We start from the raw sequence: 21,669 nt of genomic DNA on the forward strand, positions 1-21,669 counted from the left end.
CATCACCACTCCTTCCCCCGGGGGAGGGCCGGGTGGAGAATTTTTCTTTTCTGTTCCGCCACTGTATCAGCGGTACCCAAAGTTTGAGCAGTCCACTTCCACTGCCGTCTACCCCTCGGTGGAAGCAGGTTGGTGTCAGGCGCACCCAGACCCCCGCTCTCGGTCGCTACAACGCCACCAGAGCCGGGTCCCTGTCTTCCACCTCGCTGCCCCTCCGCGGGTACGCCGGTGGTTCGGGTGGGTTCATTGGGACACTATCTGGAAGCCTGGCTAGCGCTTCCGGGTCCGTCCCGATGGCTCATCCGCACCGTCTGGTTCGGCTATGCAATTCAGTTTGCACGCCGGCCTCCCAGGTTCAGGGCCGTCCACTTCACCCGTGTGCGGTCGGTGGACGCCCCTGTCTTGAGGAAAGAGATTGATGTCCTGCTGGCGAAGGACGCGATCGTGCCGGTCCCTCCTGCCGAGATGAGGTCTGGGTTTTACAGCCCCTACTTCATTGTACCCAAGAAAGGCGGTGGGTTACGGCCAATCCTGGACCTGCATATTTAGAATCGGGCCCTGCAGAAACTCCCGTTCAAAATGCTTACGCAGAAGCGCATTTTCGAGTGCATCCGTCCCCAGGATTGGTTAGCAGCGATCGACCTGAAGAACGCGTACTTTCACGTCTCGATTCTCCCTCGACACAGACCTTTTCTTCGGTTTGCTTTCGACGGTTGAGCGTATCAGTACAAGGTCCTACCCTTCGGGCTGGCCCTGTCACCCCGCGTCTTTACGAAAGTCGCGGAGGCGGCCATTGTTCACATGACAGAACAAGGCGTTCGCATCCTCAACTACCTCGACGACTGGCTCATTTTAGCTCACTCGCGAGATGTATTGTGCGATCACAGGGACATGGTGCTTCGGCACCTCAGCCGGTTGGGGCTTCAGGTCAACTGGGACAAGAGCAAACTTTGCCCTGGATCACATTGCAGAGGATCTCTTATCTCGGTATGGAGCTGGACTCGGTCGCCCGGACTGCGCACCTCACAGAGGAACGCGTCCAGTCAGTGCTCACCTGCCTCAGGTCTTTTCGAGGCAGGACAGCGGTTCCACTGAAACAATTTCAGAGGCTCCTGGGGCATATGGCAGCCGCAGTAACGCCGCTCGGCCTGTTACATATGAGACCGCTTCAGCGCTGGCTTCACGATCGAGTCCCGAGGTGGGCGTGGCACAGCGGCACGTGCCGGGTCAAAGTGACCCCGCACTGCCGCCAAACCTTCTCCCAGTGGTCGGATCCTGTGTTTCTACGGGCCGGAGTGCCCTTAGTCCAGGTTTCCAGGCATGCTGTGGTTTTCACAGATGCCTCTGCCAACGGGTGGGGGGCCACGTACAACAGGCATGCAGTTTCAGGTCTGTGGACGGGGCCTCAACTGCATTGGCATATCAACTGCCTAGAGTTGCAAGCAGTACGCTTAGCCTTGCGTCGCCTCAAAGGGGTTCTCAGACACAAGCACGTACTGGTCCGTACGGACAGCACTGCGACCGTTGCGTACATCCACCATCAAGCTGGTCTACGCTCCCATCGTATGTCGCGACTGGCCTCCCACCTCCTCCTATCGAGTCAGAAGCATCTGAGGTCGCTTCATGCCATTCACATTCCAGGGGAGCTCAACCATGTGGCAGACGAGCTCTTACGACTGCCTCCCCTGCCTGGAGAGTGGCGACTCCATCCCCAGTCGGTCCAGCTGATTTGGAGTGTCTTCGGAGTCGCACAGGTAGACCTGTTTGCCTCTCCGGACACGACCCATTGCCAGTGGTTTTACTCCCTGTCCGAGGGGACCCTCGGCACGGACGCCCTGGCTCACAGCTGGCCCCGGGACCTGCGCAAGTATGCGTTTCCCCCACTGAGCCTTCTTGCACAGACTCTGTGCAAGGTCTGGGAGGACGTGGAGCAGGTCCTTCTTGTGGCGCCGTATTGGCCCACCAGGACTTGGTTCACCGAACTCATGCTCCTCGCGACAGCCCCTCCCTGGCCGATTCCTTTGAGGAAGGACCTTCTTTCTCAGAGACGGGGCACTCTATGGCACCCGTGTCCAGACCTCTGGAAACTCCATGTCTGGTCCATGGACGGGACGCGGAGGTTCTAGGTGGTCTACCACAGGCAGTGGTAGACACCATCACTTCCGCTAGAGCCCCCTCTACGTGGCGCCTCTATGCGTTGAAGTGGAACCTGTTCGTCGATTGGCGTTCCTCCCGTCAGGAGGACCCCCGGACTTGCCCGATCGGTGTCGTGCTTTCCTTCCTGCAGGATGGGTTGGAGCGGAGGCTGTCCTCCTCCACCCTCAAAGTGTATGTCGCAGCAATAGCCGCGCATCACGATGCAGTGGAAGGTAAGTCCCTAGGGAAGCACGACCTGGTCATCAGATTCCTTAAGGGTGCCAGGAGGTTAAATCCACCTCGTGTTTCGCACTCTGTACCCTCTTGGGACCTTGCTCTGGTACTTGGAGCTCTTCAAAGTCCTCCCTTTGAGCCTGTAGAGATTTGCTGACGGTAGAGATAATATCCTGATTAAGACAGCGCTCCTGTTGGCATTGGCCTCTTTCAAGAGGGTCGGGGATCTGCAGGCTTTTTCGGTCGACGAATCGTGCCTAGAGTTTGGGCCGGGCCTTTCTCACGTTGTGTTGAGACCCCGGCTCGGATATGTGCCCAAGGTTCCTACCCCTCCCTTCGTGGACCAGGTTGTGAACCTGCAAGCGCTGCCCCAGGAGGAGGCAGACCCAGCCCTGGCTTTTCTCTGTCCCGTCCGTGCCCTGCGGGTTTATATTGACAGAACGCAAAGCTTCAGAACCTCAGATCAGCTCTTTGTCTGTTACGGAGGCCAGCAGAAGGGGAAGGCCGTCTCCAAGCAGAGGTTAGCCCACTGGTTAGTGGATGCTATCACCCGAGCATATGAGTCTCTGGGTGAGCCTTGTCCTCCCAGGTTGCGCGCTCACTCCACTAGAGGTGTTGCCGCTTCCTGGGCTTTGGCTCAAGGCGCCTCGCTGACAGACATCTGTAGAGCTGCGGGCTGGGCGACACCTAACACGTTCGCTAGGTTCTATAGCCTTCGTGTGGAACCTGTTTCCTCCCGAGTTCTGGCTACGGCCAGTGGGTCGAGGGAATAGGTTGTGTCGGCTTGCTGCGCCACTCCGCCTCAAACAGCGGATACGTGCGTTCTTTGCTCCGTATGGCGCCCTACGTTGGTGAGCCTTGAGAGTTCCTCCTTCACCCCTCCGGTGCTGGGCGTGGCGGACTGACCGGCACCAGGTCTGCTACCTCTAGTATGGAGTTGCTAGTAGACTGGGTGCTCCAGTGGTTTCTATTGTGGCCCATCATGCCACGTGCAGTTCAGCCGTGTCTTCCCCTTGACGGACTCGTTCGTCGTCCCTGTTGAGTACGCTCCCACTTCCCTTGGATTGGGACTACCTCAGGGACTGCCATATGTTTCACTACTCCTTCGGGCTAGTGCATATGTGTATTCCTGGCCTTCCTCAGTCAGGCTGGGGCTTCCGCAGCGTTCCCTCCTCTCTTGAGGGAACGCTTTCCCAGTGTTATCCAATATCCACTGTGCGGGTATTGCGGAACAGCAGTGTGTTTCCCGTGCTAGCTCCCGCAACTTTTTTCAAGAAACTGCTGCAGGGTAGCTTTGCCGGGCGCTGGAAGGGGCCAGCACCATGGCGTTTTATTAGGGATCCCAATTCATCAGGGAACTCCCCCGACGACACGTCGGAGTTCCCAGGACGAAAGGGAACGTCTCGGTTACGTTTGTAACCCTCGTTCCCTGAGTACAGGGAACGGAGACGTGTCGTCCCTTCGCCATGTTGCTGTACCTTCGCGGAGGACTGGACACCGTTCGGCTCCTCAGCGAAAAGCATTGCGCAATGTTTACTTCCGCCTTTTATACCCGCGCTGGTAGGCGGGTCGCGGAATGCAAATCTTGCATGCCAATTTTCATTGGCTCGTTTTAATTCACTCGAAGGCAATTGGTCTCCCTAGCGTGATCCCAATTCGTCAGGGAACTCCCCCGACGACACGTCTCCGTTCCCTGTACTCAGGGAACGAGGGTTACATACGTTTAACCCGTTTTTCATGTACATTTGTGGCAGTTATATGTATAATAAAATGCTTGAAAATGATCATCTTTGATGACAATATGTCAGGCGGACAGATATTTTTTTGTCTTTTGGGGTATGTTGAGGGTGATATTTGACAGTAAAAAGGCAGCAATCCCCAGAATCTTTTTCTGCTAGTTTCCCCTATGTGTCATGATACACTATGCAAAATTTTAGGGTTATATGACCATTTATGTAGCTGCAGTACCTTAATATTCACAATTACATAATTCCGCCAAAAGCTTTTCCCCAAAAGGGTGTTTTTTGTTTTTTGTTAAATAGGAACGTTTTTGGTTTTAAATATATTCTTAATATTTAAGACTGTCAATGATCTAAATTCATGTTGGTTTATATTTTATTTGTTCATTATTTATTTTGTTGGATTTTAGTAGGACTTGGTCAGAACTGTTTCAAAAATAGTTATCTGCATGATACATGCCTTTGGGCATGTGAAATAAAGACATGTTATGTTACATTGTGATGTAATGGTGTTTTCTGGAAGGGATTAAAGAACAAATAATTTTTTATCAGCTGAAAGGCAGAATACAAATGTTTTTATTAAGTTATAAATATTATATAACAGTTTCAGGTTACGTTTTAATGTTGGTAATATGTCCCACATTGTCCCACACAAACTTATAATCGTCCCACATTTGGTTTGTTTGATGGTGGTCACTAGCCCGAAAAATAAACCTTTTTCACGTTATTTGAGCAGAAACAACATTTATGGGATTTTGTTGCTGATTTGAAATACCTATGTTATTTAATTTTAAGTTCGGCCAGCAGTTTATAAGATTTCTGGATTCCCCCATTCAAATAGGGCTTGGTCTTCTTGTATCCCCGAAATGCCGGATGCGTTGCCCATATGGTCGCCTATGGACAGACTTTCATTGAAATGGAGTTTGGTAACCCTTTACAGCCTCACATGTCCATTGGAAATCAAAGATGGAGCTGCTGAGAAAAAGGTCTATTGATTAGTGTTGTTGAGGGTCCAGCACCAGGGATAGGGAGAATGTTTTCCAACAAAGCACGGTGTCTCGATCCACACAAACGCGCTTTTCTTTTCTTTTTTTGATTCCGTGATGCGGTAAAAACAGCACGTTCACACAATATTCACACAGTTTTAAACATGTTTAAACAGGTTTGTGCAAATCTACTGCCTATGACATTGACACAGATTCAAAACGGGACCGAAGGGCATATTTATTAAGAAGAAGAAGAAAAAAAAGGACGGCAACTTCATTCAAACAGGTCTACGCGGAAATTAAAAAATAATTTATGTGAAAAAGTCGAGGGTTTAACTGGATTGCAGTGATGCTGCGTGAAAATAAAAAATAATATTAAACAACAACACATTAATATTGCATAGCCTAATGCAATTTCAGAAATCAATATTATTATTATTATTAATAAACAAAATAGGAGAGTGTTAAAAAACATAAGTTAAAGTGGCTTGCGACCTCGTCACAACTAAAATTAACTGGAAAAAAGCTTGGAGTTCACTTTCAAAAACATCGTCAAGTCAAGCTAAGCCAATTTAATTTATGGCGCTTTTAAAATTATATGACTTCAAAGAAAACTGTTAATATTGGGGCAATTGACAAGTAGTAAAACTGTTTCTCAGTTAGAGGGGGAAATATGTTGCACGCAAGACAAGGCTAACAGTGCATTACTTTAAAATAAATCGGCTCAATTATCTTCTCATTCATTCATTGACACATCTGTGATGTTGACATGCAAAATCAGAGGTTATTTTCCTATCAGCCTAATAATGACGATCTTGTAGAAATATACATGAACTTACTCGTCCAGAACGGTATCCAAACAATCGAGGGATATCTCCTCTTCTGCAGAGTCCACGCAAGAAGCGACACTTTCTTTATCAGATGAAGAATCCCATTCCTCCGTCTCGACTTGTTCTTCATAGCTGTCAACCTTCTCCTTATTGCATGCATCCATCTCTAAATGCCGTGCTGAGTTAAAGTCGCAGATAGTACGGCAAATCTTTCCAGCAAGTGGAGCAAAAACACCATGCCGTGATTTATTGCAGAATGAAATTAACCCGTTAACCACCGAGGTCGCTCTTCTATTCGCTGTTCTTCTTGTCTATCATGATTTGATCATAATGTTATTGGCCAGCTGCCTCCAGATTAAACAGCAGGTATACCTTGCCTGGACGTCACCGGGATTGGTCGTCCTGATTGGATATTTTGAAATAAAGCGCAATTATTTTTTATTTCCCTAAGGAATATTTTCGATTCATGTCAGGACTTTTTGAATGAACATGTAAGAATAGCAAAACATATACCTCTAAACTAGAAGGAATTTCTCTCAACTATGAAAAAAAATAAAAAATAGTAGAATAGACTTTACGTTTGTTAAAAAGACTTATTTTAATGATTGATCATTTCTGACTTTGTAACAATATTATTCAACAAACTATACCTAATTACATTTCCAAACAGTGATTCTGAAAGGGTACTTGATAATAAATGTGTTTAATGACATTCAACAACTTACAAACAGATATCCCTATAACCAGACTACTTTAGAATACTATACACAAGGATATAAAATGTATTTTGAATGTCTACAGTTGTAATACTAATATTAAGCATCCCCCCATCCCCCATTCAGGTCAAATAGATCAGACTACAGCAGGTAATGGTACCAATAGCATTTCCATGAGAAAACATTTTGATACAATTACAAAATGCAAGTGAGCTAACAGTGTTTAGGACAGGATAACCACAATGGTAGATTGGATTTATTCGCTCACAACTGCCCATATACATTCAAATCATGATTTTGCCGCACCACAATGAACAAAGAAACCATAACTGTGTCAATAAATCTGGATCGGTACTAAATGGCACAATTCTGCAATGGTAAAACATCAGACGGACTGTGCAAAAGCCCTAAAAATAGTTCCAGTGCAACAGAATAAAACTGGGAGAAAAAGAAAGTGTAAAGTTTCAATTACATCTACTTACTACACCTACTACTAAAAGTTTAATGTTATTTTCTATGATATTTCCAGTTCATCAGAATATACAAGCCTCAAATGCCATTAGTCATTGTCAACGGCTTGCTAGTTTCATGTTGCATTTCTATTTCCAGGGTTTGATAATGCTTTTATACCTTGATTTGTTTAGGTTGGCAGTTTGGACTTGAAATGAACTGCTCTTTAAAGGTGACCTATTATGCCCTTTTTCACAAGATGTAAAATAAGTCTCTGATGTCCCCAGAGTGTGTATGTGAAGTTTTAGCTCAAAATACCCAACAGATAATTTTTTACAGCATGTTTAAATTGTCACTTTTTGGGGCTCAGAAAAACGCACCGTTTTAGTGTATATCCCTTTAAATGCAAATGCTGCCGGCCAAGAGGGCGGAGCCTCACAAGCTCGCGCTGCGTGTCATGACAATCTCATCTCACGGAAAGATATAAAAACATAAACTCTCAGTAGCCGTGTTCATTTCTACCCGGAGTCGGACAATAATGCCCACAGAGCCAGATAATATATGCTGAATGTAGATAGAACAGGTATAGTCTAGTTTAATTATGGTTATAACTTATTTTTCCATCTTGCTTTTATCTACTGTTAGTACAAGGCTGTTGTAGCGGACCGCGTCCGAATGTTGGCCAAAAATATACTGATGAGTTCAATTAAGTTTATGGTACATCACACAAAAGATGAAGCGTAAATTTTACTCAAGAAAATCACTGTAATAGCTGAATAAACACTGTATAAGAAGTCCGCATTAAAGTCTTATCCATAAACTCTCTCCTTCTCGTCTCTTCATTCTCGTCAGTACAGCAATGGCGGATGTGTACAACTCTCAACTCGCTGTTAACTCGATCAGGGCGGTTCTGTGTTAAAACGGCAGTGTCTGTCAACACTCGTGGGCGGGGCCTGTGCCTTAGTGACATCACTAAAGCCGCATTCTGAAATCAGGTCGTTGGGAGACACTGCTTATGATTTATGGGGATTTAAAAAAAGAAGTGGGTGGATTTTTATCACTGCAGGGTGGTTGTGTACACACACTGCCATCACACATTTATGTCCAAACACCATGCAAAAGTGAATTTTGCATAATAGGTCCCCTTTAAGTTTTATTCTGTGTCAGACTCATCACAGACACCAGATTTATGCCATTTACTGTAACAGTCGCGCTTCGGAACAAAGCACAAAGGCACCTGACAAGTTTCACAAATGACTGGAGTTTTGTGGGTACACATTTTGCATGTCCGCCTTCCGAATGTGCTGTGTCCTCTGATGTACTTGGGCAGGTGAGAGTCAGTAGAAGGAGCCGGTTCTGGTCGTTCAGGGGCATATTCAGGGCCCGTTCCTGCAAGCTCTCTAACAAGAGCCTCACGGAAGGCCTTCTGGGTCAAAGGCTTCTGGTTCTTCATATTAGCAATCTGCTGGTGCAAAATGAAAGCATTTACTACAGCGATGTCCACAAAGTGGTAGAAAAAGGATCGATACCACTTTCTTGTTTTATGTAGAACTGTGTAATATCCAATAAGCGCATCAGACAGATCCACTCCTCCCATGTTCCTGGAATCAAAATAAAATTTATTAAAAGACATGTAATTTAAAAGGCATAATTACCACTGATTAAAGTCTACTAACTTGTTGTAGTCCAACACGGCAGCTGGAACGGGGAAATCTTGAATGGCCCAAACTCCATCGGCTCCTTTCACATTCCTCTTTATGGTGTCTCCATTAAAGGCTTTATGAAAGGTGGAGCACATCAGCACATCTCTCTTGTCCTTCCACTCAACAAACAGCAGGTCATCTTCACGAAACCAGCGAATATTGCCACGAGGAGCCAGTTTCTTTGAGTGGCCAATGCGGTTCGCTCGAACAGTGCCACAAGCCCAGATCTTCTTAGCGAGCAAGTCTCTGAAGAGCTTGGGACTGGTGTAAAAGTTGTCAACAAACAGCTTGTAGCCAGAACCCAACAACCTTGCATTTGCCAAGATCATGACAGATTCATAACTAATGCCTTTGCTCTGCTCTAAGTTCATTTTTCCCTCATAAATGAAGAAGTCCCATGTGTAGCCACAGAGGGAATCTGCCAGTACGAAGAGTTTGTACCCCCATTTTGTAGGTTTGTTTTTCATATACTGTTTGAGACCATGTCTAGCCTTTGACGCCACCATTCTTTCATCAATGGAGATGTTCTGAAAGGGATGGAAAGAGGCTCTGCATGCGTCCCTAATGTCCTGGTACAGCGGTTTGATCCTACACAGACGGTCATATCCAGGCGTTCCCTTCTTTGCGTCATTCTCTGCATCCACTTTGGGGTCACTGAGATGGAGAGCCGCACATATGCGAATAAATGTTCTACCAGACATGATTTTTGCAGGATATGGAAGACTGTAGATGTCTGACTTCCTCCAATAGTCCGTCATTTGGAAGCATTTCAGCAAACCCATGTAAATCACCATTGCCAGAAATTTCTTGAAGTCTTTTACAGAAATGTCCTCCCATGGCTTCTTCGTTTCTTTATGACACATGGCCCCGTATGCATTTGAATGTGATAAAATTGTCTTTATCACTGATTTTGAAAAGAACAACTCAAAATACTGTAGAGGACTGCATGACGCATTGGAGACCAACTGTGGGCCGGGCGTTAGTCTAGGTCTGAAGATTGGCTGATTCGGCTCAATATCAGGCTCATCTGCACTTTTCCACTTGTCTTCTGAGATGGAAAAGGGTAGGGATCGACTCACTTTGCTTTTCCTATCTTTCCCTTTCTTACTTTGTACAGAAGCAGGTGAAGCAGTTCTGCTAGACTTTGCTGGAGATGGTGAGACTGAAGACAGACCGGTTCTCTTCTTCTTTCGTGGAGTGACTTCTGGATTCCAGTCAGCATCATCAACATCATCATAACCGTCATCATCATCAGAGAAATCTGAAAACCTGTTGCATGAGGCAAGAATACAAAATGCCACATTTACAAATGAAAAATTACCAAATAAAATGAAACTTTAATAGTTAATTTTTGTATTTATTTTTATACCTATATTGCTAAAGAAAGCATTTAAATTTAACTATTCATGTTTAAATGATCATGTTACAATCCATTATGCCACAGTGAGGCATCTATTAAAATTCCCTAAATAAATACAAAATAAAGAGCTGTAATATAGTTACAGGCATATGTTTTAATATGCCCATACTGAAAATGATTATATTTGAGTACAAACATAAAACATGTACCTTAAAGTTACTACATTAACAGCATAGGTAAACATCATGATCTATGTATGCAATAGAAAAAATGCACTGCAGTCTATGAGGGCACTAGAATGTCCAGTCACTACATAAAGTGATTTAATACAAATTTAAAACACATTTATTTCCATTGCTCATTCTTTTTTCCTTAACTAATTCAGACATATCACGTCCATCACCGGTTTGTAATAATTTAACCATTTATAGGTGGCGGTCATTAAAGAGTTAAATGTTGTTATAATCTACCTAAAATTTGCTTATATATAAAAAAATCTACAATTTAAAAAGTGTGTAAACCTACTGGTCTATAAAGTGAATAAATACAAATTAACAATACATTTATTTCAATTGATCATTACATATATTATATATAAACTCCCAATTTAAAATGTGTGTAAACGTACTGGTCCAACACGAGATCCAGGTTATCGAGCAACTCTTCTCTGGAATCCACGCTGGAAGCGTCACTTTCGTCAGAAGAATCTCCCAATTCAATCGTCTTGTCATGTTCCCCGTTACTACCGGACGATTCCCCATTTTCAACTGTATCGTTACATTCCTCCTTGACACCGTTTACACGCTCGTCGTTAACGGTTACATCCATTCTCATAAACACTCACCGCAAAACGCAATTCAGCAGCAGAAAAATAAATCTCCTGCTGAAAAACACGGTCGCGCTGAGAGTAACCGAGCTCCTGATTGGCTACTTTACTTGTCCGTCTTAATATGCTGGTTTTTCATAGGTCAAACGCAAGACAGCGGGAATTTAGACGAAAAGTGTCCCTCCCCCTATACGCAACACCTACGAGGGTTATCAGTCCTATAGTCATTATAATTACCTAGATTAAACTTAAAAACTAGTCAGTGGGTGGTCCTCGCAAGCACAGGCGTCAAGAGATAGTGGCAGCGGGGTGCATCGAACTAACAATAATGGCATTGTTAAAGATGGATTTCATTTAAATATGAGCAGCAGGCGCACTACAGCCATAAGCAATAATATGCCTTTTTTATTTAAATGAAAAATGCTACCGCAACTAAAAACAGACTCAACATGCCTTTATTTTAACCCATTGTGGTACAGTGTTTCCTCCAGGCAACATAGTCTATATTAGTTTATTTTTAATAAAATGAGACACCCATTTCTTGGTCAAACCTATCTCAGGGGAGAAGACAGGGTCCATTTTATGGCTGTTTCAGCACATGGCTCCATATTTGCTCAGATGAAAAGTGCCTTTTTCACTATTTTGCATCCAGTAAATCACCCACATAAAACATACGAGTCACCTTCACTACTAAGTAAAGAATTATTTTCAAGAACTTTACACTTTATATCATCAAATGTTTGAGAGGACATTACAAAAAAAAAACTGTTGCCTCAAGGCAACATTGTACCATAATAAGGCATTCCAGGCATACTAGTTTGGATTACATTATGTATTATTTTTGCAAGCAAACGAGTTAGAATTATCTAAATATATTCAATTTTTGCATGATTTTGTAATGCACTTATAAGAATAGTAATTCACATACTATATCTGCACATTTTATGATCTGCAAATTTTCTAAAGCACTTAAAAAAGGTATAAAACACAACTGCCAGTTGATGAGGGTGAGAGCGAAGATGAAGATGGATAAGATTGATGTGATAACTTGATATGATATATATTTTTTGTCTAAGAGAGTACACTCTAAAAAATGCTGGGTTGTTTTAACCCAATTGTGGGTCAAATACGGACAAACCCAAACATTGGGTTAAAAATGTAATTTAAAAATTCAACCCAATGGCTGGGTTTGTCCATATTTGACCGAAACTTGGGTTGAAACAACCCAGCATTTTTTAGAGTGTAGACTGAGAGTAACAGCTGGATATGAAATGTTATTTTTTATTAAATATGAAATTTGCAATACGTTAAAAACTGGATAAATGTGTTTGTTCAAGTATCTGGTTAAAGAAAGTGACCTTTTCAATAAATATATTAATTTTTTCTACATGAAAATGTCAAATGTTTCAATATCTCCGTTGTGGTACAATGTTGCCTTGAAGCAACAAACTTTAAAAAAAATAAAAAAATAAATTAAATTAAAAATTGATGTTTAAAAATGTTTATTGACATTGTTATAGTGTTCAATTTTAGACAGGAAAAACACATATTTTGTTCCTCATTGATATCATACTGTGCACCATAGAGGGTTAAATGTTAATAAGACGATGTATAACATTTAAAACCATATATAACAACATTCAACATTGCATTGTTTTAACAATTGCACTTAAATATCTATGGCAAAACAATGTGGAGAGCAAAGCATTCAAATAAAGCAAACAAAAAGCTTACCAATAGGTGGAGCGCTCAACATGTCTCAAACTGAACTAGTGTTTGAGGAAAGAATAGCATGGTTTTGTTAGCACAATATACATAAATAACAAATGGCAACAGTTATTAAATGAAAAATTACCAAATGTCTTTCTAAAAAAAGTAAATGTGTATTTTAGGTGGAATTTCTTAAAAAAATTAAACAATGCAACAGCATATGATACCAGAGGCACATTTAGACAGCTAAATGTTAATATGATGATTTATAACATTTAAAGCCATGTATAACAAAATTGTTTTGACAATGAGATTCAAATATCTATGTGTCAAAACAATAAGGAGAGCACATCATCAGTTTTTAAACAATTTATATGGGCAACAAAGCAGGTAAAATGTCTTACCAGTAGGTGGAGCGCTCAACATATCTTAGTTTAACTATACGACTGCTGGAGGGAAGAATAACATGGTTTTGCTCGCATAGAAATACATTGCTTTTGCTATTTAAAACGCACAAAAAAAGCTTGATTTTACTCTGAGCTCTATATTAACACATGTTGTTTAAGCAAATCATAAAAGCATGCTGTTTTCTTAATAGTTGTCCTCTTTCTGAAACTTATGCACACAAGTTCATGATTTCTGGTAAATGTGGCCCTAAAATATGAAACAGTTTTAATAAAATGCATATATGAAATGAATGATGTTAGGACTGCTTTTTTGGAAAATGCGTTTATTAGGGCATGCAGTTACTTCGGGAATGTTGTTGACATGGGCCACATTAAACATTTAGATGCTATATGAGAACGGTGAAACAGTAAGAAAGAGAAACTGAGAGAGTGTGTGTTCACTGCCGATCCGGGAGCTCAGATAAAGCCAACAGTGTGTGTGTGTGTCTCCAATCTGAAACAGGTTTTCCCACAATAGGAACTCTCCTCCCCATCCTGGTTGGACTTTAAAAGCCCAGCCTCTCCACACAGAGAGACACCCGTCGTGTTCACCTGTTCTCATCTGAAACATCAGTTCAGTTTCTCTCGTCACTAGCCAACGATGAGTCTGAGAAACAAACGCATCAGTTCCAGCAGCTCCGTGAGGAGCAGTGGGAAGATGGGAGGTTTCGGTTACAGCAGTTTAAGTGGGATCTCACTGGGAGCATCTGCTCCAAGTTTCAGCACCAGCTCGGCATATTTGGGGCCTCCAATGGCCAGTGTCTCCGTCAACAAGAGCCTGTTGGCGCCTCTCAACCTGGAGATCGACCCCAACATCCAGATGGTGCGCACTAAAGAGAAGGACCAGATCAAGTCCCTGAACAACCGCTTCGCCACCTTCATTGATAAGGTACAGTTGGGTTTCTTGTTCCCTGAGATTGGTATAGTTTCAGTTAAAAAGTAGGGGTTAAAATGAGTGTTAATGATATAGTTTTTATATGATCAACATCTCTTGCAACAGAAACCTCTAAGTGAAAGGTGATTTGGTACGATAAGCGATAGTTCATAGCGTGACCCATTTCTCTGAAGCCTGAAACCTGATAAAAAGCAGGTCGTATTTGACCAAGCCACTGAAGACAGCACTATCGCAGTGAGTATGAAGGAAGCTTTTGTGTGCCGGAGGACAATGAAACCGAATCCCATGAGCCTGCCGGACTGAAATCGACACCTCAATCTCACTGAAGTACAACCAAGTCACTGTTGTGGGTCGGGGCAGGGCTGGGTCTTCCAACACGGGTCTCAGGTCGGCTTTTAAAGTGCTTGAATTTTAGGATTTACGCAGAAACCCATCTAGGTCAGCCACTACTCTCCGGAGTGCTACAGTTCAGCTAATGTGGAGTCATGTTACTGTTAATAAGTCCATCTTGGCAAGATGGGCATCTATTAAAGCGGACAAGCTTTCAGGATGTGCAGTGAAGTGAAGAACTTTCAACGAAGAACTCTTAAAATCAAGGTCAAGGTACTGTTTATTGTCTCCCGTATGAGGAATTTGTCTCGGATGAGTGAACTGCTGCAACATCAACCCACCAAAAACATCCATCATTCAACATTAATAATATCCATCCCACATAAAACACTCTTCCCTAAAAAAACGAAATAAAAAACAAAATACTTAAATGAAAAAGAAAAACTTTTTTACTTCACAAATTACCTAAAAAGCATGCAACTCCTATATTTATATTACCTCTAATCTGCCAAAAATATGTGCAGTTGTATCAACACCTTACTGGAGTTGCACAATTTTATCGACAATGGAACAAACACATGTTTGTAGCGATTATGCTTGCATACCAGAACGAAAAACACTTAGGTAAATAACTTTGGTAAAATGCTGGAATTGCACAGAACACTGCAAATAATGCTTTTCTTCCTTAGTATTTTTGCCTCGTTTCCAGTCCAAATATATAAAAAATCTTAAATCAAGATGCATTTACCAAAGTAGTAAAATGCCATAAAATATTATGTCTTGTTTTCTGGGGGGAAAAAATAGATTAAGTGAGTTTTTGTGTAAAACAAAAAGTAAAATGATCTGCCAATGGGGTAAGAAAAATAATTAAGATTATTTTTCTTACGCCATTGGCAGATCATTTTGCTTTTTTTTAAAGCAACAACTCGCTTAATTTTGATTTATTAATCCAGAAAACAAGACATAATATCTTATGTCATTTTAATCATCTAAATGCATTTTGATTTAAGAATTTGTAGATATTTGGACTGTAAACAAGACAAAAATGCTAAGGAAGAAAAGCTTTTTTTTTTTTTTTTGCAGTGAAGTGGACTTTTTCCCTCTCTGTTCTCACAGCATGACAGGACAACTTGTAGAGAAGGATTTTGGTAATAGATCTCCACTTTAATTGGCCTACCTCATCATGTCCCTCAAGGAAGATTTACATTGAGGGTGAACAACCTCTACATCAGCATCTCAGTATGCTGTATACAAAGATCACATTATTTGATCACAATGATATTATGATATTATAAGTACCGGTTACTGCTGCATAAAATTCCACAAGGTTCTTATAACATTGAATACTGAGATTCAGCATCCAAACTATAAAAAAAATATTTTTTTGTACCTCTACAGGTGCGCTTCCTGGAGCAGCAGAACAAGATGCTGGAGACCAAGTGGGAGCTGCTGCACAACCAGAGCCCGGGTCGGTCCAACGTCGAGCCCATGTTTGAGGCGTACATGGCCAACCTGCGCAGACAGATGGACGTGGTCAACAACGACAGGACCAAGCTGGACGGAGAGCTGAGGAACATGCAGGGTCTGGTGGAGGACTTCAAACACAAGTAAAGTCTTTAGCTCTACGCTCGCGCCAATGTTAACTGACCTCTGACGAGAGCCTCTCTTGTATTTCTTTGAGAAACCGAATTTGGAGCTCAACCTGATCTGACACAGCTCATCATTTATCATCAAAATCAACATATCTCTATATTTACAATAAATCTTTCCAAAACACTTTTCTAAACTTAATCTATGTCTTCACTCTCAGACATCAGAAACTTTCACTTCCACTTTTTATTTTATTCAGATACGAAGATGAGATCAACAAGAGGAACAACCTGGAGAACGACTTTGTGATTCTGAAAAAGGTCGGTTACCCGTTGGGATGCACCGATATGAACATTTTGGCTGGTGCCAATAACGATAATTCTTTATATTTAAAAGCCGGTAACCAATATATTAGCCGATAAATCTAAATCTAAATTTTTAGATACATTTTGAGAGCATGATTACAAAAACAAAAATCTCACCATTAAAAGCCATGTCCCAAACAAACAATTATAACATTCTCATTTATAAATTGATGTAGCCTATATGACAGACTTGTGCCGCACATGTTGCGCTGAACTGTATTTTCCTTTTTTGAAGTGATTTCAATCATATTTCAAGCGATTCAAAACCATCATGTTGAACAGTGTGCATCTGAAGTGGCTCAGCTGAAGGAAACAATCCATTATTTATCCGGTTTAATATATCCGACAACATTATAAATTGTCTCATACCGATATGGTGGCCGATATATCGTGCATCCCTAGTTATCCATATGACTTTCGAGGTCAGAAGTAAACATTTTTTATTTATTTTTACTTTGTTAAACACAATCCAAGAAGTATGACCTCAGTGTGATGTGGGGTTAGGGCAGGTTACCAGGTAAAAAGCTTAACTTTTAGGACCAGGGAAAGTTAAACTTTCACAACACGTTCAATAAAAGCAGGCCAGGCGAGGGAACAATGAGATGTTTGGGAGGAGTAAAGAGCTAAAGTTAAGACTGGTGGGATCAAATCACCACTGACAAAAGCCTGGGTGGGGATGCGGCATTATTTATACACTAGAGGAGATCTGCTTTCAGTGGCCTACAGAGAGTAGCAAGAAGTCAAAGTTGCATACTAAATATACAAGATGTAGCTCTATTGAATATCGCGATGAGCATTCAATGCCTAAAGAAGACACACAAGTTATTCAAGGTTGCAATCGAGAAGAGGAAAAACTGTACTGTGTCCCGCAGGATGTAGACTCTGCGTATCTGGTGAAAGCTGATTTGGAGGATAAAGTTGGTGCTCTGACAGATGAGATCAACTTCCTGAGGACCCTCTACGATGAGGTGACACACACACACACACACACACACACACACACACACACACACACACACACACACACACACACACACACACACACACACACACACACACACACACACACACACACACACACACACACTCGCATCTGACTCCAAGTTGCTTTGAGAGAAAAAAAAACATCACATCAGTATATTAGTCACAGTTTATTATTGCATTCAGATAATGTAAAATACCAGTAAATAAAACAAAATGTTTTCAAAGATAACAAACACAAATGAAGGAATAATATAAGTATAAAACAGAAAAATTATTAACAGTGGCATTAAACAACAATTATTATAAAAGCCAAGCCTAAATAAATTTGTAAAACCAGTGTTTATAAATAAACTTGAGCTCAGACCTCTTTCATCCAGTACTGATCCAAATGTGTGCTAGTTTGCAATTCTAGAGAAGTCGCTTCTTGCACATGTTTGCAGCATGTTTCAGATGATAAAAAACACAGTATGCAAAAGAATATTATTTGAATGTTTTGTCTTTCAATCTTGAACTACACATCAAATCAAATACCAAGACCAATTTGTCTATACAGTGCTTAAATACACATCTAACAATGTAGTTTCCACAGAGCCAAAGCTCCCTCAAACACAGATAAAGTTGCCTTGTGTCTCTGGATCAGGAATTGCGTGAGCTGCAGGCCAGCATCAAAGACACGTCCGTCGTCGTGCAGATGGACAACTCGCGAAACCTCAACATGGATCATATCGTGGCCGAAGTCAAGGCTCAATACGAGGATATCGCAGCCAGGAGCCGCGAAGAGGCCGAATCCTGGTACAAGTCCAAGGTAGACACAAAATACAAACGTATTCTCTTTATAAATGCATTGGCTTCCAAGAGATTTGTCTCTTCAAGTCAACATGAAGTCACATTTTCAACTTGAAAAAGTAAACTCAATGTCCTAAAATGTAGGGCAGGATTGATTTTATACATTGTGAAATGATTAGTTATTGAAAAAGTCGTTTCAGAGGCAATTCATAACATTTTGATGAAATATTTTCCATTGGAATGAGTAATCGTTCACAATGTGACCAGGAGGATGGATTAAGAAAGTAAACTTTTCATGTTGACCCTAGGTGTTTTTCTCCGTAGAGCTCCATAAATGGCTAGTAGGAATAAAATAAGTTTAGTTAAAAGATCTTTCATTAAGGTACAGGACTACAGTGATTTGTGTACTGATCAGTTTTTCAATCTCGATCTGGTCAGTTTGATCAGATGTCCTCTCAGGCGAGTCAGTACAACGACGAACTGCGAAACACTAAAGGAGAGATCGCAGATATCAACCGCATGATCAGCCGTCTGCAGAGCGAGATCGAGGTTATTAAATCACAGGTGAGAATACATACCTTGTGAACTGAATTTTTCTGGGACTATTACTGTGATTTATTGTATAACAGGTGGTTACTTTTTCCTTGCTATCCTGGGTTAATTAACATTTTGACACGTTTAATCCTGTCAGGCGCCCGAAGATTTCTTTAAAAGAATGTATTTATGTTAGGCCGGCCATCACCGTTACAATGTGCTACATTAACTTTTTCTTTTAAAGGGGCATTCGGCAACTATTTCAACTTAATAAAACCGTTTAGAAATCATTTGGATGGTTTAATAACCTGTTCTGGTGAGAATGGTGACTTTCTCCGCTCCCCCCAACGTTCCTAGGCGGAAAACCAACCTTGCAACATGGGGACTAACGTCCCGGTAAGTTGGAAATAGGAAGTCTCGTGAGAAGCGAGAACGAGCGAGAAACACAAACTGCTTTACGATAATTCGACATAAACACACACGCCGCCCTCAATGTGTATGATGTATTACCCACCTCGGTAGACATAGCTCCACACGATAAAGTTGGCCGGCTCCGATAATAACAAATCGTTAGCCTCATAGCATAATTGCCTAAGTCATATTTATGCTAGGTAATTATGCTATGAAGCAAACGAAATGCACATGAGCAGCGGTAGAAAGGGGGAGAAGGGTGCCACAAGTGAGTTTTTTTACAACATTGTTGTGAAATATACGCCTCACAGCTGTAGGGGGAGCTCGTTGAGAAAACATGCGACAACAAAAGTGAAAATCAGCGAAGAAATAGCTAGAGTTGCCAAGTTCCCCTTTAACCTAAAACCATGGTGGTTATTTAAGGTCCTTGCACACTGAGTCCGAAATTTTTGTATGCGTCATTCGGTGGCTTTGAATTGTCAAAACAACTTTCAAAATGCTGCAACGGATGCAAAAAACGCAAGAACATTTAACCCGATCTGAATTTTTTTATGACGTACGAAAGTTTCGGAGGCAGTGTGTAAATGTGACTGACACAACATGAGGTCGTATTTATTTTTTAACGCGCAAACATTTCAGAACGAGAATTTCGGACTCAGTGAGCAAGGACCTTTATTCACGAGGCTACTATCATTTTAGCGTGCGAACCTGGAGAACCAGATAGCGGAGGCCGAGGATCGTGGTGAGATGTCTGTGAAGGAGGCCAAAGTTCGTATCAAGGATTTGGAGGAGGCGCTACAGAGAGCCAAGCAGGACATGGCCCGCCAGCTCCGCGAGTACCAGGAGCTCATGAATGTCAAGTTGGCGTTGGACATCGAGATCGCCACCTATAGGAAGCTTCTGGAAGGAGAGGAGGACAGGTAACATGTCCAAGTCCTATTTTACTGCATGGTTCTCCACCTAAGAGGAATGAAACTAGAGTGTTTACATTAATAAATATTGACCGTCTCATTGTTTTTACCTTTCACAGAATTGGGCAGCAGTCCATTGTGAACATCCAGTCTGTTCCCAACTACAGTAAGTCTGAGTGGACAAGTGTGACATTATTCATTACAACAATGGCGACAGTATACACATAAAACATTTGACTTCTACAAAAGGCTCCTCAATAGTGTTTGCCGACCCATTCCTGTATGAAACACCCACTTTACACAATCCGATCAATTGTCCAGAAAGAAAATCAAGCCTGTCCAAGATTTTTAGAGAGGATATTCAACAACATATTACAGTAAAATATTAAAATGAAAGAAATATGGGTCGCGAATGCCATTTCATGTCGACTTTAACTTGTTCTTTACCAGCACTTTAAACCTTCATACACAATCTGAAAGCTGAATTGTATTATTATTTTTGTTTCACAGGTTCCAAAGGGGCGAATGGTTTTCAGCAGAACAGCTCTCCATCACCTAAAATCCTGATCAAGACTACTGAAACCAGAAACAGCACCAGATTCAGCACTCACTGAAGTGTTAACAATAGTCAAATATGCTATACTATACATAAGACAGTTAACCTGAAATATAGAAGTAGTTTTCTTTTGTCTTTCTGTGAATCAAGGAGAGTAATCTGCAATGATTTTTTCCGAAATAACGAAGACCTTGTGTGTGATTCAAATATATTATAAACATATATATATTCAATATAAAAAAAATATTAAATGACTATTATAATGTGAAATTGTGTAATGATTTATTCTATAGAATTAAATGCTTTTATTATTCAATGAGATAAAGCCTGTAAATGGGGTCAATTTCTCTTGCAATACAATCTGATAAACTTTAAGGCTTTGTTCAGACAAGTTGTATTTTATTGTTTGACTCAATTGAGTTTAATAGTTAAACAACGGAAAACAAGAATCAAGCTGGTACAAACATTGAGAAATCTTTTTTTTTAAAGATAAAAAAATCTAGTTTGAACTGTTAGATCTGATTGTTTACTTATTAATTTGCGTGCAAAACCAGTATTTCATGTAGATATACCTGCATAGTGATATCATGGTGATAAAAGTTAACAATATGAACAAATAGTAGATCTGATTTCAACATTTGCAAATGGTGAAATCAGAGCAGACAGTCCTTAATTTTTTTTATAATTAGACGGTCTGAAAAATAAAACCAAATATTCTCCACTGAGCAATTTGAGAATTTCTTCCTGTAAAACCTGTTTAAATGTAACAAATATAATTTGTCATTTGACTGTAGGCAATGTGCACTCAGTGACAGTAAAACATGATATGATTTGTCTTTCATGTTCCCTAATCCCAATGGCTCAAGGCTTCAGAAACTGACATGATAGGCCTAACGTTATACACTAACAACAGCCTTGGGAATACATTATGTTGGAGCAATATAGCAGAAATAAAACAATGTTTTATATACTACACTAATCACAACGATGAGAGTCATTTTAGAGGAAGAGAGAAGATGTCTTCAGCACATTATGGTCAGTGAGGGTTTAACATAATATCCGATTGGACAAAATTTCCTCAAAATGACATCCTGAAACTAACTTTCTGGTGATGAAAAGAATTAAAGAGGAATGTCAGTGTGTGAGTGTGAAGGCTGATACACCACTGTTC

At 41.4% G+C, this 21,669-nt stretch overlaps 1 protein-coding gene across 1 annotated transcript; it reads left to right on the forward strand.

Moving 5' to 3' along the window:
* Positions 1-13,469: 13,469 nt before the first annotated feature.
* On the forward strand, positions 13,470-20,996 carry LOC143735205 (keratin, type II cytoskeletal 8). Its single transcript, XM_077225277.1, has 9 exons — positions 13,470-14,025; positions 15,760-15,968; positions 16,211-16,271; positions 17,189-17,284; positions 17,941-18,105; positions 18,525-18,650; positions 19,731-19,951; positions 20,062-20,108; positions 20,453-20,996. The coding sequence occupies exons 1-9, from the start codon at positions 13,738-13,740 to the stop codon at positions 20,554-20,556; spliced, it is 1,317 nt and encodes a 438-aa protein (XP_077081392.1). The 5' UTR covers positions 13,470-13,737; the 3' UTR covers positions 20,557-20,996.
* The last annotated feature ends 673 nt before the right edge of the window (positions 20,997-21,669 follow it).

This window comes from Siphateles boraxobius, unplaced genomic scaffold, assembly GCF_051911475.1.
Source record: "Siphateles boraxobius isolate OS27281-9 unplaced genomic scaffold, OSU_SipBor_1 13, whole genome shotgun sequence".
Taxonomy (NCBI): Eukaryota; Metazoa; Chordata; class Actinopteri; order Cypriniformes; family Leuciscidae; genus Siphateles; species Siphateles boraxobius.

Coding starts and splice junctions, on each gene's coding strand:
- LOC143735205 (XM_077225277.1), top strand. CDS start 13,738: ATGAGTCTGAGAAACAAACGCATCAGTTCCAGCAGCTCCGTGAGGAGC. Junction 17,285..17,940: donor TGAGGACCCTCTACGATGAG/GTGACACACACA, acceptor TCTCTGGATCAG/GAATTGCGTGAGCTGCAGGC. Junction 18,106..18,524: donor AATCCTGGTACAAGTCCAAG/GTAGACACAAAA, acceptor CGATCTGGTCAG/TTTGATCAGATGTCCTCTCA.